At 36.9% G+C, this 18,474-nt stretch overlaps 1 protein-coding gene across 4 annotated transcripts in view; it reads left to right on the top strand.

The window, feature by feature from the left end:
• The window catches only part of FOXJ3 (forkhead box J3), a 149,400-nt gene that overhangs the window by 112,151 nt on the left and 18,775 nt on the right, over positions 1–18,474 (top strand). For all 4 annotated transcript variants that reach the window (XM_069588265.1, XM_069588264.1, XM_069588280.1 and 1 more), the window contains 2 exons: positions 14,900–15,028; positions 18,123–18,297. In XM_069588265.1, the coding sequence (XP_069444366.1) occupies positions 14,900–15,028; positions 18,123–18,297 (304 nt within the window). The remainder of the gene's footprint in view (positions 1–14,899; positions 15,029–18,122; positions 18,298–18,474) is intronic.

The following is an 18,474-nucleotide window of genomic DNA, read 5'->3' as shown; positions in this document are numbered from 1 at the left end:
AGCTGAGATAAAGAGTAATAATTTTTCTCAGATAACAATATATAGGCTTTTGCCACCAGAATCACTTAGGAGAGGGGTGAGTATGTTAGTGTGTATGTTTGTTTGGTGGTGGTAGTAATTCCTAGATTCCATTGCAGGCCTGCCAAATCAGTTACTTGATCTTTTTGGAGAGGACCCAGAAATCGGTACTTTTAAAAATCATTCCTAAGGGTACCCAGCTAGACTTGAGTATTTCTGGTGAAACCTATGGGCTGGAATCAGAAGTATCCACTACTGTTCTTTGCAGTAGTCCAAGTAGGAGATACTGAGGCCTAAACATGGAAGTTGTGGCTATGAGGAAACAATTAGAAAATAGTAATGCTGAGACATCGTGACTAAATAAAGGAGCTGGAGTTTTTGGACTTCTGCTTTCAGATATGATAGAATAGCTAGTATCGGATTAACCCTTCTCCCTATCTATATAAAATTTACTACTCTACCCCCCCCACCCCCCCACCCCCACCACCTACCAGTTAAAAAGAGGGGAAGAGGCATTGGAGAAAAAGATAGGACTTCAGAAGTGAAAATCTCAGTAAAAAGGATAGCACACTGAGATAAGCTATGCACATTTTCCTTTGGGACATTTCCCACTTCTCAGTGCATGGCATAGAGGCTGAACAGAAAACTGCCAACCTTGAGCAGTCATTGAGCCAGGGAGATAAAAGCTGAAGTTTGAGCTTGCCAAAGATCCAGGGCTTAAGGACCATTATCCTGAGGAATCTCAAAAGTGACCTCAACTTTTAGCAAGCAGTATCCACTTAAGGCTTTTGCTGACCACTAACCTGTGTGTTCTTGGATTCGGACACAGACAAATCAAGTAGAGCTGGCACTAGCCAGGATTCAGCAGTCTCATAGAGAAGGGGGAACAAAAATTTTAGTTCTTCCAGAAGGGAGCTATGGTAAACACCCCAGTATTTCAGATCAATAATTCAGAAAGATTATATTCTATGAGTAAGAGCAAACCAAAAATAACACCAGTCTCAAACTGTTATTAGCGTGGTGTGCTAATATTCTACTTGCCAAAAGGAAACTAAATTTTTTTCTGGAAAATAACATATCCTCAGCTTTTTCAAGTTTTCGTAAGTTAGGTCTCATTTTCAGGAAAGAATTGTCAGACATTCCAGGAAACAAGACCAAATAATTAAATGCCAAGACAGGGGGAAGACGAAGGATATCACAGTATCCACAAGTGATCTAGATACTGATTTTTAAATAACTATGACTAATATGTTGAAGAAAATAGGCCAATTATAGAAAATTTAATTGGAATCTGTGTGGAAGAATCAAGAGACCTAAAAAGTATTACAACTGAAATTAAGAATTCAATGGATGGGTTTAAGAGAAGATTAGACCCACCAGAGGAGAGAATCAGTGAACTGGAAGATAGATCAGTAGAAAATGTACAGATTGACACATGAAGGAAAATCATGGACAATTCAGAAAATTTAGGAGATAAATGGGATATAGGGAAAAGCTCTAACGAACTTGCCATTAGGGTTCCAGAGGAGAAGAAAAAGGGAATAGAGAAGAAATAGTGTTTTAATTTTTTAAGACTGATAAAAGATAACACAGTACAGATTCAAGAAGTCCTGAGAAGCTCAGGAAAGACCAAATAAAAGAAATCATTATTAGGCAAATAAAAATCAAAACTACAAAAAAGAATAAAAAAAAAAAACACTTAAAATCAGGAAAATAACAGGCAACTTTACTGAATTCTGAATAGAAATGGTAAAAGGCACCACCAGAATGAACGTTTTGTAGTGCTGAAAGGAAATACCTGCTAACCTAGAATTCTCAAATTAGAATTTCTATGAAAAAGGGTTAAAAAATAGTCTTTTACAGAAACAAAATGTTAAAGAATGTTACTAGTTCACCCATATTTAAAAAATTAAAGGAGGTTAATTTTTCACATAGAAGGAAAATTGTCCTTTGCAGAAAAGAATGAAGAAAACCAAAAGAATATGTATGTCAGTAAATATAAATATGTATTGAGTGATTAAAACAATAGCAGTGCTGTTGTATAACACAATGATTTGGAGTCTAAAATACTTGCAGAAGTTAAAAAGTACGTGACAGTACTAGGGTAAAATAGGAAATACATTTACTTAATGTCTTCACATTGTGTGGCAAGTAGTAAAAGTACTAACTCAAAGACATGTAGCAAAATAGAGGGTACTGATTCTTAATACTTCAGTATATATATCAGAATAACTAGGAAGGCTTGTTAAAAACTCAGATTCCTGGGCCCTACTCTGAGAATTTCTGATTCTCTTAGTCTGGATTGAGATCTGAAAAACTGCATTTCTTTCAAGTTCTCAGGTATTGGTCTTGTATTGGTTCAGGTTCCTTACCTTATAAACCACTGCTCTAGCTTACTACAAGAATAGTAAAAGAATATTACCAAGTAAGGAAAAATAATAAATCCTTGATTAATCCAGAATAGCCAAGAGAGGAGAAAAAAATGAACAGAGAGGAAATGGGAACACAGGAAAATAAACAGTGTTTAAATCTATTTGTACTAGGAAATAATGTTAAATGTAAATACATTGAATATTCCATTTAAAAGCCAAAGAATCTTTTCTGACCACAACAGCATGAAACTAGAAATCAACTATAGAAAGAGGAATAAGAAAAGAAAAAAAAAATTATATGGCAGCTAAACAACCAATGCATCCACAATGAAATCAGAGAAATTTAGAAACACCTGAGGCAAATGGCAGACAGCATGCACAGTGTATGGGGTGCAGCACGGCAGCTCTTAGGGGGGTGGTTCAGAGTGATGCAGGCCTCCTCGGAGAAACAAGGGGTCTCAAGCAACCTGCCACCCACAAGAATGAGAGAGAGTACACAAAGCCTAAAGGCAGCAGAGGAAAGGAAGGAGAAACAGAGATTTTTAAAAAGTAGCGAAAAATCAATAAAACCAAGAGCTGGTTCTGTGAAAGGGTAAAAACAATATTAACAAACTTCTGGCCAGGCTCACCAAGCAGAAGAGAGGACCCAAATAAAGTAAGAAATGAAAGAGAAGTAATAACTGATACTGCAAAAATACAAAAAACCATAAGAGAATACTTTGAACTAAGAAATGGACAAGTTTCTAGAAAAATACAGCCTACCAAAACTGAATCAAGAAGAAATAACATAATACACCAGAAGTGAAATAGAATCTGAAAAAAAAACCCAAAAAAAACAGAAATCACTGCAGACAGTCTAGAACCAGATGGCTTCACTGAAGAAATCTAGCAACCATACCAAGAATTTATACCAGTCCTTCTCAAACTCTTCCAAAAGATTGAAAAGGGGGAACTCTTCCAAAGTCATTCTATGAAGCTGTTATAACTGTGATACCAAAACCAGACATAGACAATAACAAAAAAGAAAATTACAGACAATATCTTTGCATATAGATGCAAAGATTTTCAACAAAATATTAGCAAGCCAAATCGAAGAATACATAAAATTTCTTAGTTGGCTCAGAATCTACTTGCCAATGCAGGAGCCACAGGAGACATGGGTTTTTATCTGGATTGGGAAGATCCCCTAGAGAAGGAAATAGCAACCCACTCCAATATTCTTGCCAGGATAATCCCATGGAAAGAGAAGTCTGGTGAGCTACAGTCCCTGATTGTGAAAGAGTTGGACATTACTAAGCGACTGAGGATGATACTATGATCAAGTCAGATTCATCTCAGGGTCACAAGAATGGATTGGTATATGCACTATATTTTTAAAATCGCTATACTATTCAAACCACTTAATGGGATCCCTATAAAATTACCTATGATGTTTTTCACAGAACTAGAATAATCCTAAAATTTATGTGGAACCATAAAAAATAACAGAATCGCCATAGTAAACCTGAGGAAAAAGAACAAAGCTAGAAGCATGACCTTCCCAGACTTCAGACAATACTGCAAAGCTGTTGTAATCAAAACAGCATGATATTGACAGAAAAACATACATATGGATCAATGGAACAGAATACAGAGCCCAGAAATAAATCCGCCCACCGTAGTCAATTAATCTTGACTAAGGACACAAGAATACACAATTGAGAAAAGATAGTCTCTTGAGTAATGACAGAAAGTGGAGAGGAACTGAAGAGCCTCTTGATGAGAGTGAGAGAGGAGAGTGAAAAAACTCACTTGAAACTCAACAATAAAGAAACTAAGATCATGGCATCTAGTTCCATCACTTCATGGCAAATAGATGGGGGGAAAGTGGAAGGAGCTACAGATTGTATTTTGGGGAGCTCCAAAATCACTGCAGATGGTGACTGCAGCCATGAAATTAAAGGACGCATGCTCTATCTTGAGAAAGAAAAAATGGAACTGGAGGAATCAAGCTCCCTGACTCAGATTATACTCAGATTATACTACAAAGTTAACTAATCAAAATAATATTGTACTGGGACAAAAACAGAAGTATAGATCAATGGAATAGGATAGAAAACCCAGAAATAAACCTTTGCACCTGTGGTCAATTAGTCTATGACAGAGGAGGCAAGACTATACGACAAACAAATGGTGCTGGGAAAACTGGAAAGCTATATGTAAAACAATGAAATTAGATCATTCTTTAACTCCATACAGAAACATAAGCTCAAAATGGATTAAAAACCTATTTATAAGACTGGATGCTGTAAAATTAGAGGGAAACATAGGCAGAACACTCACTGACATAAATCGCAGCAATATCTTTTTCATTCCATCTTCCAGTATAATGGAAATAAAAACAAAAGGAAACAAATGGGAACTACTTACACTCAGGAGCTTTTGCACAGCAAACAATAATTAAACCGTAAAGACAACCCACAGATTGGGAGAAAATATTTGCAAATGATGTGACAGATAAGGGATTAGTCTCCAGAATTTACAAAGAGCTCATGACACTCAACAGCATCAAAACAACCCACTCAAAAAATGGACAGAAGACATAAATAGACATTTCTCCAAAGAAGGCATACAGATGGACATTAGGCACATGAAAAGATGTTCAACGTTGCTAATTACTAGAGAAATGTGAATCAGAACTACAATGAGATATCACTTCACATCACCCAGAATGGCTATCATCAAAATTTAACAAACAGTAATTGCTGGAGAGAGGTAGAGAGAAGGGAACCCTTGTACACTGATGGTGGGAATGTAAATTTGTATAGCTACTACGGAGAACAGTATGGAGGTTCCTTAAAAACTGAAAATAGAGCTACCATGTGACCCTGCAATCCCACTTCTAGGCATATATCTGGAGAAAAATGTGATTCAAAAGGATACATACACCCCAGTGTTCGTTCCTTGACTGTTTACAATAGCCAAAACCTGGAAGCAACCTAAATGTCCATTGACAGAGGAATGGATAAAGAAGATGTGGTATGTACATACAGTGAAATATTGCTAAGTTGCTTCAGTCATGTCCGACTCTGTGCGACCCCGTAGACGGCAGCCCACCAGGCTCCCCCGTCCCTGGGATTCTCCAGGCAAAAACACTGGAGTGGGTTGCCATTTCCTTCTCCAATGCATAAAAGTGAAAAATGAAAGTGAAGTCGCTCAGTCGTGTCCGACTCTTAGCGACCCCATGGACTGCAGCCTACCAGGCTCTTCCATCCGTGGGATTTTCCAGGCAAGAGTACTGGAGTGGGGTGCCATTGCCTTCTCCGTGAGTGAAATACTACTCAGTTGTAAAAAAGAATGAAAGAATGCCATTTGCAGCAACATGGGTGGACCTAGAAGTTATCATGCCAAGTGAAGTAAGTCAGAAAGTTCTAGACAAGTATCCTGATATCACTTAGATGTGGAGTCTAAGATATGGCATAAATGAACATATTTGAAACAAACTGACAGATGTGAAAAACAAAGTTATGGTTACCAAAGTGAAAAGAGAGTGGGGAAGGGATAAAACAAAAGTTTTGGATTAGCAGATATACACTACTATGTATAAAATAAATAAATAACAAGATCTTACTGTAAAGCTCAGGGAACTGTATTCAATACCCAATAGTATAGTGGAAAAGAATGTGAAAAAGCATATATGTGTGTGTGTGTATAACTGAATCACTTCGCTGCACACCAGAAACTAATACAACATTGAAAATTAAATAACTTCAATTTTTAAAAAATGCTCAAGATTGTCAGACTGGATGGAAATACAAAACTCAAACTATGTTCTGCTTATAAAAGATAAGAAAAGATTGTAAAAGAAGGAAGGCACATCACTAAAAACAAAGATTTATTTTTGGAAAAGGACCATTTCAGTAATTACCTGTAAGTGAAGTAAGTAAAAGTCGCTTAGTCGTGTCTGACTCTTTGCGACCCCAGGGACTACACAGTCCATGGAATTCTCCAGGCCAGAACACTGGAGTGGGTAGTCTTTCCCTTCTGTAACCCTGCTAAATTTGCATATGCTTATTAACAGCCTCCGGAGAACGCGATGGCACCCCACTCCAGTACTCTTGCCTGGAAAATCCTATGGACGGAGGAGCCTGGTAGGCTGCAGTCCATGAGGTCGCTGAGAGTCGGACACGACTGAGCGACTTCACTTTCACTTTTCACTTTTATGCATTGGAGAAGGAAATGGCAACCCACTCCAGTGTTCTTGCCTGGAGAATCCCAGGGACAGGGGAGCCTGGTGGGCTGCCGTCTATGGGGTCGCACAGAGTCGGACACGACTGAAGCGACTTAGCAGCAGTAGGGGCAGTAACAGCCTCAAAACCTGGCAGGACTAAAAGAAGAAATGGACAGATTTTTGACCAGTGAGGTAGGTTTTAACATGTCTCTGCTGCTGCTGCTTAGTTGCTTCAGTTGTGTCCATTTCTGTGCGACCCTATAGATGGCAGCCCACCAAGCTCCTCTGTCCTTAGGATTTTCCAGGCAAGAATACTGGAGTGGGTTGTCATTTCCTTCTCCAATGCATGAAAGTGAAAAGTGAAAGTGAAGTCGCTCAGTCGTGTCTGACTCTTAGTGATCCCATGGACTGCAGCCTACCAGGCTCCTCCATACATGGGATTTTCCAGGCAAGAGTATTGGAGTGGGTTGCGATTTCCTTCTCCATAACATGTCTCTAGAAATCATAAAACAGCAGATCAATACCAAAACACAAAAATCAGACAAATCCTATTCAAGATATTTAAGGGAATTGAACTACAAAATTAGGACATTTGACTCAACTGATATATACAATGTCTTATCCAACAGTTGTAGAATAGACTTTTTTTTAATGTATGCATGGAATAATTAGCAGAATTGATCATGTTATACTGACTTGTGCTAGAGCATTAAAGTGATTCTCAGCGAATTTCAGAAACCAACAACATACGGTAAGTATTTTCAAATGCAGTGGAGTTAAAGGTAGAAATAGCAAGGATGTAATGAGAAAATCACCCAAAGTTTGCAAAATAAGCAATATAGTTACACAACCCGTGGATCAAGGAAGAGTCATTACAGAAATTAGAAAGTAGTTGGATTGATGAAAAACAGAAATATGAAATATCAAAGCCTGTAGAATACAAAATATTAGCTTCGATCGCATGTAGTAGAATGCAATGAAGATGGAATATTAACAGTTTAAGCATCTAGAAAAAGAAGAGCAAAATAAATTCGAAGAAGGAGGACATAAAAATAGAAGTCAGTGAAATAGAAAGCACGTGTACTGAAGCCTGAGTCAGCAAACAGAAATTCAGTTCTTTATAAAAGGTTAATAAAGTAGATAATTTGTTTCTAGCCAAGGTGGAAGAGCAGGGTCTAGACTTAATTTGTTACTTCAGACAACTGAAAATACAGACAATGTATATGAAACAATGGTTTTCAAGAGATTGGGCCATAAGGACAGTTATCCCCTGAGAAATGGTGAACAAAGTGAGTCCTGTGGTGTACTAGATTACTGCCTGGAGAAAGTTTGCAGGACACACAGGTCTCCCTGAGTTGAGGGGGTAGAGTCAGGAGAACTTGGTGGCTAGAGTTCACAGGGCGGCACGTCAGAGATGAGAGAGCTGCACAGAGAAGGAGTTACAGAGTTAGATAGAGGGTTCCTCTTGAGTCTTCCGGACTGTAGCCTACCAGGCTCCACAGTCCATGGAAATTTTCCAGGCAAGAGGACTGGAGTGGGTTGCCATTTCCTTCTCCAGGGGATCTTCCCAACCCAGGGATTGAACTTGGGTCTCTCGGGTCTCCCGCATTGCAGGCATACACTTTACTGTTTGAGCCACCAGGGAAGCCCTATCAACTGGGTATTTGAAGGTAATTATTGAGACTGAAGAGAGAACCACCTGAAAGTATTGGTGTCGGCAGTCATTGAGATTCATAGGCCTAGAAGTAATTCCTATTCCCACCACAGGAGATGCTTTGTAATTCAGTCTTTTGCCCTCGTAGTGGGCAAAATTGGCCTTAGTTTAAAATACTGATCTGGCCCTACTTATATACTTTAAAGGGAGAAGGCGATGGCACCCCACTCCAGTACTCTTGCCTGGAAAATCCGATGGACGGAGAAGCCTGGTGGGCTGCAGTCCGTGGGGTCGCTAAGAGTTGAACACGACTGAGTGACTTCACTTTCACGCACTGGAGAAGGAAATGGCAACCCACTCCAGTGTTCTTGCCTGGAGAATCCCAGGGACGGGGGAGCCTGGTGGGCTGCCGTCTATGGGGTTGCACAGAGTCAGACACGACTGAAGTGACTTAGCAGTAGCAGCAGCATACACTTTAAAAGAAAAACCCAGAAGGCTCAAACTGTTTTAAAGTAATAACCTTTTTCAAATTAATTTTTTTTCCAAATACAATTCAAAGCCCATAAATTCACCCTTTTAAAGTTTACAGTCAGTGATTTTTGGTATATCCATAAGGTTGTACAACCATTAATTATCATCTAGTTCCAGAACATTTTCATTACTCCCAAAAGAAAATTCCATACCCCTTATCATTCATTCCCCATCTCCTCCATCCCCTGGTAACCATTAATATATTTTCTTAAACTGGACCTTTCATATAAGTGGAATTGCAGAATATATGACCTTTATGTCCAACTTCTTTCACTAAATACATTTTCAGAGTTCATGATATAGCATGTAACCATATTTCATTCCTGTTGTCAGATCATTTAACTGTGTCCCAGAATAAAGCCCAAGAACATTAATAGGAATATAAAAATATAGTACTTAATAATGTAAATTCACAGTAGTCCAGCATTCCGATAAAAAGTTACCAGGCCGTCAAAGAAGCAGTAAAAACCAGTCCATAATGAGAATTATCAGTCAGTCAGAGCTGACCCAGAAAGGACACACGTGATAGAACTGGTGGGAGCAAATGTTAGAACAGTTACCGTGAGCCAAGATACGGAGTAGCCTGAGTGTCCATCAGCAGATGAATGGATAAAGGAAAGGTGGTACGCAGTTTATAATGGAATAATGCTCAGCCATGAGACAGAAATCCTGCTATTGGTGACAAAATGGGTGGACCTTGAAGGCTTATGGCTTAGTGAAATAAGTCGGGTAGAGAAAGACAAATACTATATGATGATATTACTTACATGTGGAGTCTTGAAAGGCCAAACTCAGAAAAACAGAACAGAATGGTGGTTACTGGGGGCCTAGGGGGTGGGGAGGAATGGGGATATGGTCACAGGGAGTTTTTTTTGTTATAAGATGATTAAGTTTTAGAAATCTAATATATAGCTTTGTGATTACATACATGATAATACAGCACTGTTATATACAGAAAAGTTTCTGGGAAATCAGATCTTAAATGTTCTTGCCATTAAAAGGAATGATGATCCTGTGAGGTGATGGAGGTGTTAGCTCATGTTGTGATGGTAGTGATTTTGTAAAATATATATCAAACTACACCTTAAACTTACATAATGTCATATGTCAGTTATATCTCAATAAAGCCTGAGGCTAGGAGTTAGGGGAGCTGTTATTATAAGTATATTTTATGGAAGTTCAGGTTGAATATGTGTATAGACACATGGAAGACATTTTAAAAACCCAAATCAAAATCTTTAGGGATAAAATTTATGTTTAGGGATAAAAATTATTTTTGAGTTGAATAATAAGCTAGATGGGAGAGTATTAACTGAAGTTATGACCCGGAGTCAATCTGTTTAAGACATAACTGTGTAAAGCAAAATTCCAAAAACAAATTGTGGATTTGTAACACATAAAAGTAAAATATATGACAGTCATAGTGTTCAGGCAAGGAGAGGAGAGGAGAAATTAGTTATGAAAAGAAAAAGTTTAAAATTTGGGAAGTCAGAAGTAAAGCTGTCACTCACAGATGACATGATTGTTCATACGGAAAACTCAAAAGAATCTATAGATAAACTCTTAGAATTAAAAAATGAATTTACAAAGGTGTCAATATTAGATCCGTGTTGGATTTTGGAAGTCATTTGTATTTCTTTGTATTAGCCATAGACAGAAAACAAAATTTAGAAGATAATGCTTACATTAGCACTCAAAAACATCAAGTATAGAGATACCTTGTTTTATTGTGCTTTGCTGTATTACCCTACCCAGACACTGCACTTTTTACAAATTGAAGTTTTCTGGCAAAACTGTGTTGTCAGCTGATGGTTAGTTTTTTCTTTTAAGCTAATAAAGTACTTTAAAATTAAGGTATGTACATTGTTCTTTTAGACATAATGCTCTTAACACACTTCATAGAATTAATACAATATAAACATGACTTTTTTATGCACTAGGAAGCCAAAAAAAATTGTGTGACTCACTTTATTTTGATACTTTCTTTATTGCAGTGGTCTGAAACCAAGCCCACAATATCTCAGATAGCTAGAATTGAATGCAAGATTAATTCTACACAAAAAAACTATATAGAATTCCTAAGAGAATAAAGGGTATGAATTAGTAGATATGTAGTTTTCGTAAAGATTATTGTAAAGAAGTCAGTAGATTTAATAGCCCAGTCAGAATTCCACAATGCTTTTTTTAGGTAAAGGAAGTTAGTAGAAAATGAACAGCTAATTTCAAAATATAAATGAGACTCCAGATGGGAAACAGTAATTGAAGAAAATATTGAAGATAAAGGTAGAAGTTAGAGGGTTTATACTTCCAGATATCAAGAGTAAAGCTATAATAATTGAAAGTGTAATATTGGCATAAGAACCGACAGACTTGTGGAACAAAGTTCAGTGATGTCTTTCAACAAATGATGCTGAATCAATAGTAAAGTGAGATTTTTCGTTCACAAAAATCAATTTTGGATAGATCAGAGACCTTCAGATAAAGTTCTCAATTGTGTGGGAAAAAAAACCCCAAATTTTAAAAAATGGAATGAAGTAATAAAGATTAAGAGCTGATACTAATGCAGTACGAAACAAAGCTTATGTAATCCTTTATGCTGCAAAAGGATAGAAAAGGATATATACATTGTATGAACCTAATCATTAATGGTAGCTGTCTGTATAAAGGTTCCCTGTAACAGGAGATAATGTGGATAATGACTGGCTGATGAATGATGATTGGGGGAGTTTATGAGCAGGCCTTTTGGTGGGCCAGTATGCTCTGTGTCAGTGGTTCTGTGATCTGTGGACACCTGACTAACCAGTACTCTTTGTGGCATTCCATGATAACACTAAAATATTATTTACCTTTTTCTTTGTTTTTGTGTTTTCATGGATGTAGCAGAAGCAATACAGGTAAACAGCGCAAGTCAAGGCAGTACTGACTGCTAGTAGTCACTGTATTCTTCACAGCCACATGCCCTTCAGATTGTGGGGGGGGGACATAACGTTTTACCTCAGAATATCCTTGGTGATGCAGGAAAAATAATTTTATTGAATTGTGACCTTTGAGTACGTATCTTTTTAAGAGTGTGCAGTGGAATGAGATGTATTTGTGAAACACAGTGTGGTGGCCTCAGGGAAGAGCGTTTGTGTTGAACTAGCTGCTCTCTTCATGGAGGTGTGATTTTACTTGAAAGACCAACTGGCACTATTATTCAGATTCGAGTACTTGGCAGATATTTTGAAAATGAATAAGCCTCTCACTTCAAGGAAAAGAATTAACTATCTTTTGCCAGTGGTAAAATTTGAGCTTTTAAGCAAAACACGTAAGTTTGGAAAACTTATATCCACTGCAGTGAGTCTGATAGCTTCACAGTCTTTTCTGTGAAATCTTTTCTGATAGCTTCACAGTGAGATTATTGGTAATGTTAAGAAGAGTGATGTTTTGATTTTGTGTAATGAAATACGTCAGTATTTGAAAGATCTGCAAAGCTTTGTGAACAGTATTTTTCAAATGATCAATGTATAGTGTTATAAAATCATAAATGATGCATTCAGAATACAAAGTGGAAAGTGGATTATAATGCAGAAGAGTTTGATAGTTTATTCATGTGGTTTCAGATTCTCTATTGCAACTAATCTTTTAAAAATTGCCACTTGTCATATTTTTGTGTCATATCAAAAAAGACTACAGTTATCTGAAAAGCTATTAAAATATTCTTCCCTTTTCCATATGTGTGTGTGTGTGTGTGTGTGTGTGTGTGTGTGTGATGCGGGGTTTTCTTCCTATCCTTCCACCTGAACAACATATTGCAACAAGTGGAACATAGAAGCAGATATGAGAATCTAGCTGTTCTCCCTTTAAGCCAGGGTTTGAGATTTACAAAAATATAAAACAGTGACACCCTTCTAATTTTACTTATTTATTGAGAAAAAATATTTTTATATTATATAGTTGAGTTTGTGATTGTTATTTTTAGATTAATAAATACTTAAAATTGTTAATTTCTGATATGCCAGTTATTGATAAATATATCAAAAAACTTCTTGACTGCTTAATTTTTAAGACTGTAAACGGCTTCTAAGATCAGAGTTTGAGAACTGCTGTTGATTACATGAGTATGATTCCATGAATATGCCCAGTTTTAAATTAACAAACTATAATTTGTACATTTACTCTATGTTACATTTTAGTAACAGTGTTATCATCCTTAGTTGTGAGGATTTGTCTAAGATGATGGGGAGTATTTCTGTCTTGAGTAATAGGTAACAGCATGGACAGGAGAGAATGAGCAGCCAACAGAATGACTGTAGATAGGATGGTTGTAATTTGTTGATATTTTATTGTTTAAGAGCCTGTAAGGTTGATTTTTTTAAAAAATGAAATTTATACTGGAAATACCAGAAAAATTTTGCCATAGTTTTATTTCTTCTCATTTTCCCTTATTCACTTTCATTAGTTCGTAGACACATAATTATTCCTAGCTAATGTGAAGGTGAGACAGTTTGGTTTTACCTGAAGTATAGAGGCATATATGTCTCTCTTCCCTGCTAGCTCAGCTGGTAAGAAATCCACCTGCAATGCAGCAGACCCCAGTTCAATCTCTGGGTCGGGAAGATCCCCTGGAGAAGGGATAGGCTAGCCACTTAAGTTTTCTTGGGCTTCCCTGGTGGCTCATAAGGTAAAGAATCCACCTGCATTGTGGGAGACCTGGGTTCAATCCCTGGGTTGGAAAGATCCCATGGAGAAGGAAACAGCTACCCATTCCAGTATTCTTTTTTTTTTTATTCTTGCCTGAATTCCAGGGACAGAGGAACCTGGCAGGTTACAATCCATGGGGTCACAAAGAGTCGGACGTGACTGAACGACCTTCACTTTCAACTTGTGACAGATGAGCATTGGGCTTGACCCCATTTTTAGTACAGACTGAAGAGTGGTGATAGATCAATTGGTCATTAAATTCAGCAAGTATTATCATTTGTATACTGAGTAGAAAGCATTACACTGCTTAGGATTATTTTGGGGGGTACTCAAGTTGCTAACAGTCTCCTGTTGGAGAAACGTTTGGGGACTTCCCTGGTGGTCCAGTGGCTAAGACTCTGAACTCCCAATACTGGGGGCCCAGATTTGGTCCGTGATCAGGGAACTAGGTACCACATGCCATGTTAAAGCTTGAAGATCCTACATACTGCAGCTAAGACCCTGCGCAGCCAAATATAGATAGATAGATAGATAGATAGATAGATAGATAGATAGATAGATGTTTTCATTTAACAAGAATTAATTAGACCATAAAATCAAATGAGGGCTTCCTAGGTGGCACTGGAGTTATTGCCTGCCAGGGCAGAAGTAATTGTTCCCACGAAAGCAGGAGCATAGAAAAGGAAAGTAGTAGCAGATGAATAGAACTTTAAAGGATAGTTGGGCTAATTTCCTCTTTTAAAAATACCTTTTTGTTCTTGTTTCTAATTAAAAATGATAATACATATTATATACAGACTTAAGCATTGTGAAAATATATACTGTCAGTGATGAAAGTCTTAAGGGATACCCAGCTGCCTACCAGTTAACCATCGGTAACAGTTTGATACATAGTTCTTTCATGTCTAATGTACATGTTAGCATATTATTTTAAAATCAGATCACATATTTATTGATTGTGCAAATACGTTGGATGTTTAAGTTTCTGGTTTTCAATATTATAGACACCATGATGCCTAAATTCTGGTTTTTGTATTCTTTTTTTGATGCCTAAGATTTTGAAAGAAGGAAAGAGCAATTTTGCTTAAAGCTTGAGTAAAAATAAGTTTATGCATTATAGAAATATTTAACAGTAAAAATCTATTATAATCCCCTTATTAAATGTTGAGGAACTAATTATACCATTTAGAAAGTTGAATTTATGTACCTCTAGATGGGATATATCCTTCAGTTTGAAAGTATTTTGTGGTGAACATGGAATTAGTGAGTATAGAGCACAGATCTGGGGGTAGGTAAACACCAAAGGAAAGACCAGTAATATTTTGCCTTCCTTCTGTAGTCCCAGTTAGTTGTATTTTTGTAGAGTTGTTTAAAATGTAATTTTTATATTGGGAATTGCTCATTCAAATGTTGCTGTTCTTTTCATTGTAGGTAACATTGTACAACACTGATCAGGATGGTAGTGATAGCCCACGCAGTAGCCTTAACAACAGTCTCTCAGATCAGAGTTTGGCATCCGTGAATTTGAACAGTGTTGGAAGTGTGCATAGTTATACACCGGTAAGTCTTGGTGAAGTTAACTCCTTTGTTGAGTACTCATTTAGTGCTTAAAACTGAACAAAATGTAATTGATAATGCACATAAAAAGTGAATATGAATATTTCTCATTGGTTAGTTAATGATCATTAACTTAGATAAGTAAAACAGATTTTTATTATACTTTAGCAAGTTAGATACAAACATATTGTTGTACTATGTTATATATTTTGGTCTACTTAATCTGTTACATGTCCAAGTGAAAAACAATTAGAATAGGAAAAGAATTTTCATTTTACTTTTCTAAAGCTGTGTTTGATGGTATTTTATAGCCCTTGGTTAAAAGAGCTTAGAGGATATGTATATCACCTTGTTTCCCAGAAGTGGATCTGAGAACAGCATTCTACAAACCCCAAAAGTTAGGATGACCTGGTACCCAGTTGCTTACCAGTCTTGTATTTTTAGATTGGGTCTAGAAAACTAAAGGTATGCTATAAAGGGACCTGTGTGAGTCTTCTTGCTCCTATGCTGACCCTTGTTATCTGGTATTTCTTTTCAAGTCATCTTGCAACTATCTTCCCCAGTAGACAGAAGGGAACCCAGGAGAATCACACACCAGCCACACTGTTCATGGTACAAATTTGATCTCATCAAATCACTCTGTTCCAAGATGAGTAAATAGATAATAGCCTATACAGGGAAAAGGTAAAAGGGACAGAGGAGACCTGAATTTTAAAAATAACAAGAGGGAAACAAAAACTTTTACAGTTCACATTGAATGTAGGAAAAAAGATGACTGAAAACCATTAACAGTGCTCTGGGGGGAAAAATATTTTTCAAAAATGCAGAAGAAAAACAGATAAAAGAATAACAATTTTATGTAAAAGAATATAATAGGTATGAAGAACTGCAAATTATAGGTGTCCCCAAATAGTTGGTACAGAGCAGTTTTCAAAAGAAATAAAGAATAAAAGGGTTAATGAGCTCTAAGAAAAGAAAATGGAAAAAACTATGTAGACACATCATGACAAATTTTTAAATTTCAGAAGTAATCATAGATAGTCAAGCAAAAGAAATAAGGTGTATTCAAAGAAACACAACTCATACTTTTCTTCCATAATACTAAATGCCAGAAGATAATGGAACACTTTTATACAGAGTGTTGAGGGAATAGATTTGGAATTATAAATATTATGCCCACCAAATTTTCATTCAGTTGTGAAGTCAAAAAAAGACATTAATTCTTTAATACAGAGTTTGGAAAGCATCCTACCCTTGTTTTCCTGTACCCTTCCAGAAAAAAAATTACATATTTAGCTGATTGGGTGGTGAATTAAATCACTCAGTAATGATGAAGTCATGATAGAAAAGGACTATTGATTGGGAGCATTGAAGCAAACTCAGCAAAGATTTAGTAGTTTTAAGTTGTTTTAAAATAATTAGAGTAGAAAATTGTGAAGTGAAATCAAAGAACACAGAATTCAGTATTACAGAATATAAGAAGAAAAAGAAGCCTTTATAGAAACAGGTGACAGAAGTGGGAACAGACATGTCTGTTATTCCAGTACATGTAAGAGGGTTAAACTCCCCTGTTAAAAACTAGACATTATAGACTACTTTTTTTTTCTCCTTCATTTAATAAGATAATTAGCAAGAGCTCCTAAAGCAACAGTACAGTGTGAACTTGTGGTTGGGCTTATCACGTATCCATAGATTGAGCCTTTAAGGACACAGTAAGACTAATGCACTGTGACAGTTTTGTTCCTTATGCATACTGTGTAAGCCAGATCGCTATGGTGTCAGCTCCCTGGGTCCCACAGGATGACACTAAACCAAAGGAACCAGACGAGAAACTACACAAGCGATGGGTGCCTGTTGTGGAGGAGTAAATTCCATTCTGTACCTAAATTGTTACACAACTCGCATCTGTACCTTAGAAAGTCTCCCCTGCCCTGCTTCCCCCCTACCCCGCCCCATCTGGGAACAAGGAGGCAGGTGAGAAACCATCTCTTGGCAGATGCCTGCAAGTTAGAGAGATGAACTGTTTTCCTTCAAGTAGGAAAATGGATGAAAAATACCAGATAATAATTTGCTCCTTGTAAGGCCACTCATCATCCCTTGTTCTGGGGTAATCACAGGATTTTCAAAGGCCTAGGTCATTTCTGCCATTGAGACTTGCTTACGTGGCCTGTGTGGAGACAACATTTAACGTCACCAGAGTGCCAGTTGGTGAAGCCATTGCCCTACACAAAATTCATATTTTTTCAGGTTATTGTAGACTCCTTGTAAGTATCATTTTGAAAGGCTCCATAAACTTAATGATCACTGAAAGTGAAAGTTACTCAGTTGTATCTGACTCTTTGCAACCTCGTGGACAGTATATAGCCCACCAGGCTCCTCAGTCCATGGGATTCTCCAGGCAAGAACACTGGAGTGGATTGCCATTCCATTCTCCAGGGGATCTTCCTGACCCAGGGATCAATTTAGTGTTCATGGTACTCTTTTTCCCTTTCAGAGCTCAAGGCCCTGTTCTGTTTTTCTCAGCATCTCCTTTTTCTTTTATCCTTCACTTCTCATTTCCCCTAAGTTTCATTTAAAAAAGAAACATTTACCTATAAATGAAGAGTTAGATGAATTGAAGTTCCTGGTTTCTTTGGGCAGTGTCATACAACCTGACTCAGCAATACTCACAGTATATAAGTACTTAAAGGTTAATTGAATAAATGAGAAATGTTAGTTTCAGAGTATAGTGTGTTTGAGATGAGATTGCTTCTGTGGAAATTGGTGAAAATTTCACAGAAACTGGAAGGGGTCCAGGCTTGACTTAACACTTATTATGACCTTGGGAAGCTCCTTTAACTCCTTTGAATACTTAACTCCTACTGTGAAATGTGGAGATTGGATTAGATTTCTGTGATTCTTTAAGAGACATATTAACAATTTATGGTGTGCCCTTTATGTGTATGCAACTCAATAGACGATAGGAAAGCCAAACACAGGGAAGTTAATTCCTTTGGATTCTATTTTCAGTTCTAGTATTTTTAGTTACATATTGTGTGTAACAAACTGATTCTGATATAAAGCTACTAAATTAGTAGGTTTTTTCTTTTACTGTTAGGTGACAAATCACCCAGAACCGGTTTCTCAGTCATTAACGCCTCAACAGCAGCCACAGTACAACCTTCCAGAACGAGACAAACAGTTACTTTTCTCAGAATATAATTTTGAAGATCTCAGTGCCTCATTTCGGAGCCTTTATAAGTCAGTTTTTGAGCAGTCACTTAGTCAACAAGGTGAGTTTTAATACTTTTTTGTTGATATTTTATTGAAATTTTTTAAAGAATTACTTTCAGATTACACTGTTATATTTCTTTAATCTTAGAATATTACCATCATGATAAGGATTGAATGCCTTTACTATAGTGTATATATATAAGAAATAGTGTGTATATATAAGAAATCTATCTCGT

This window comes from Ovis canadensis, chromosome 1, assembly GCF_042477335.2.
Source record: "Ovis canadensis isolate MfBH-ARS-UI-01 breed Bighorn chromosome 1, ARS-UI_OviCan_v2, whole genome shotgun sequence".
NCBI classification, from domain to species: domain Eukaryota; kingdom Metazoa; phylum Chordata; class Mammalia; order Artiodactyla; family Bovidae; genus Ovis; species Ovis canadensis.
This window is presented reverse-complemented; position numbering and strand designations above follow the sequence as displayed.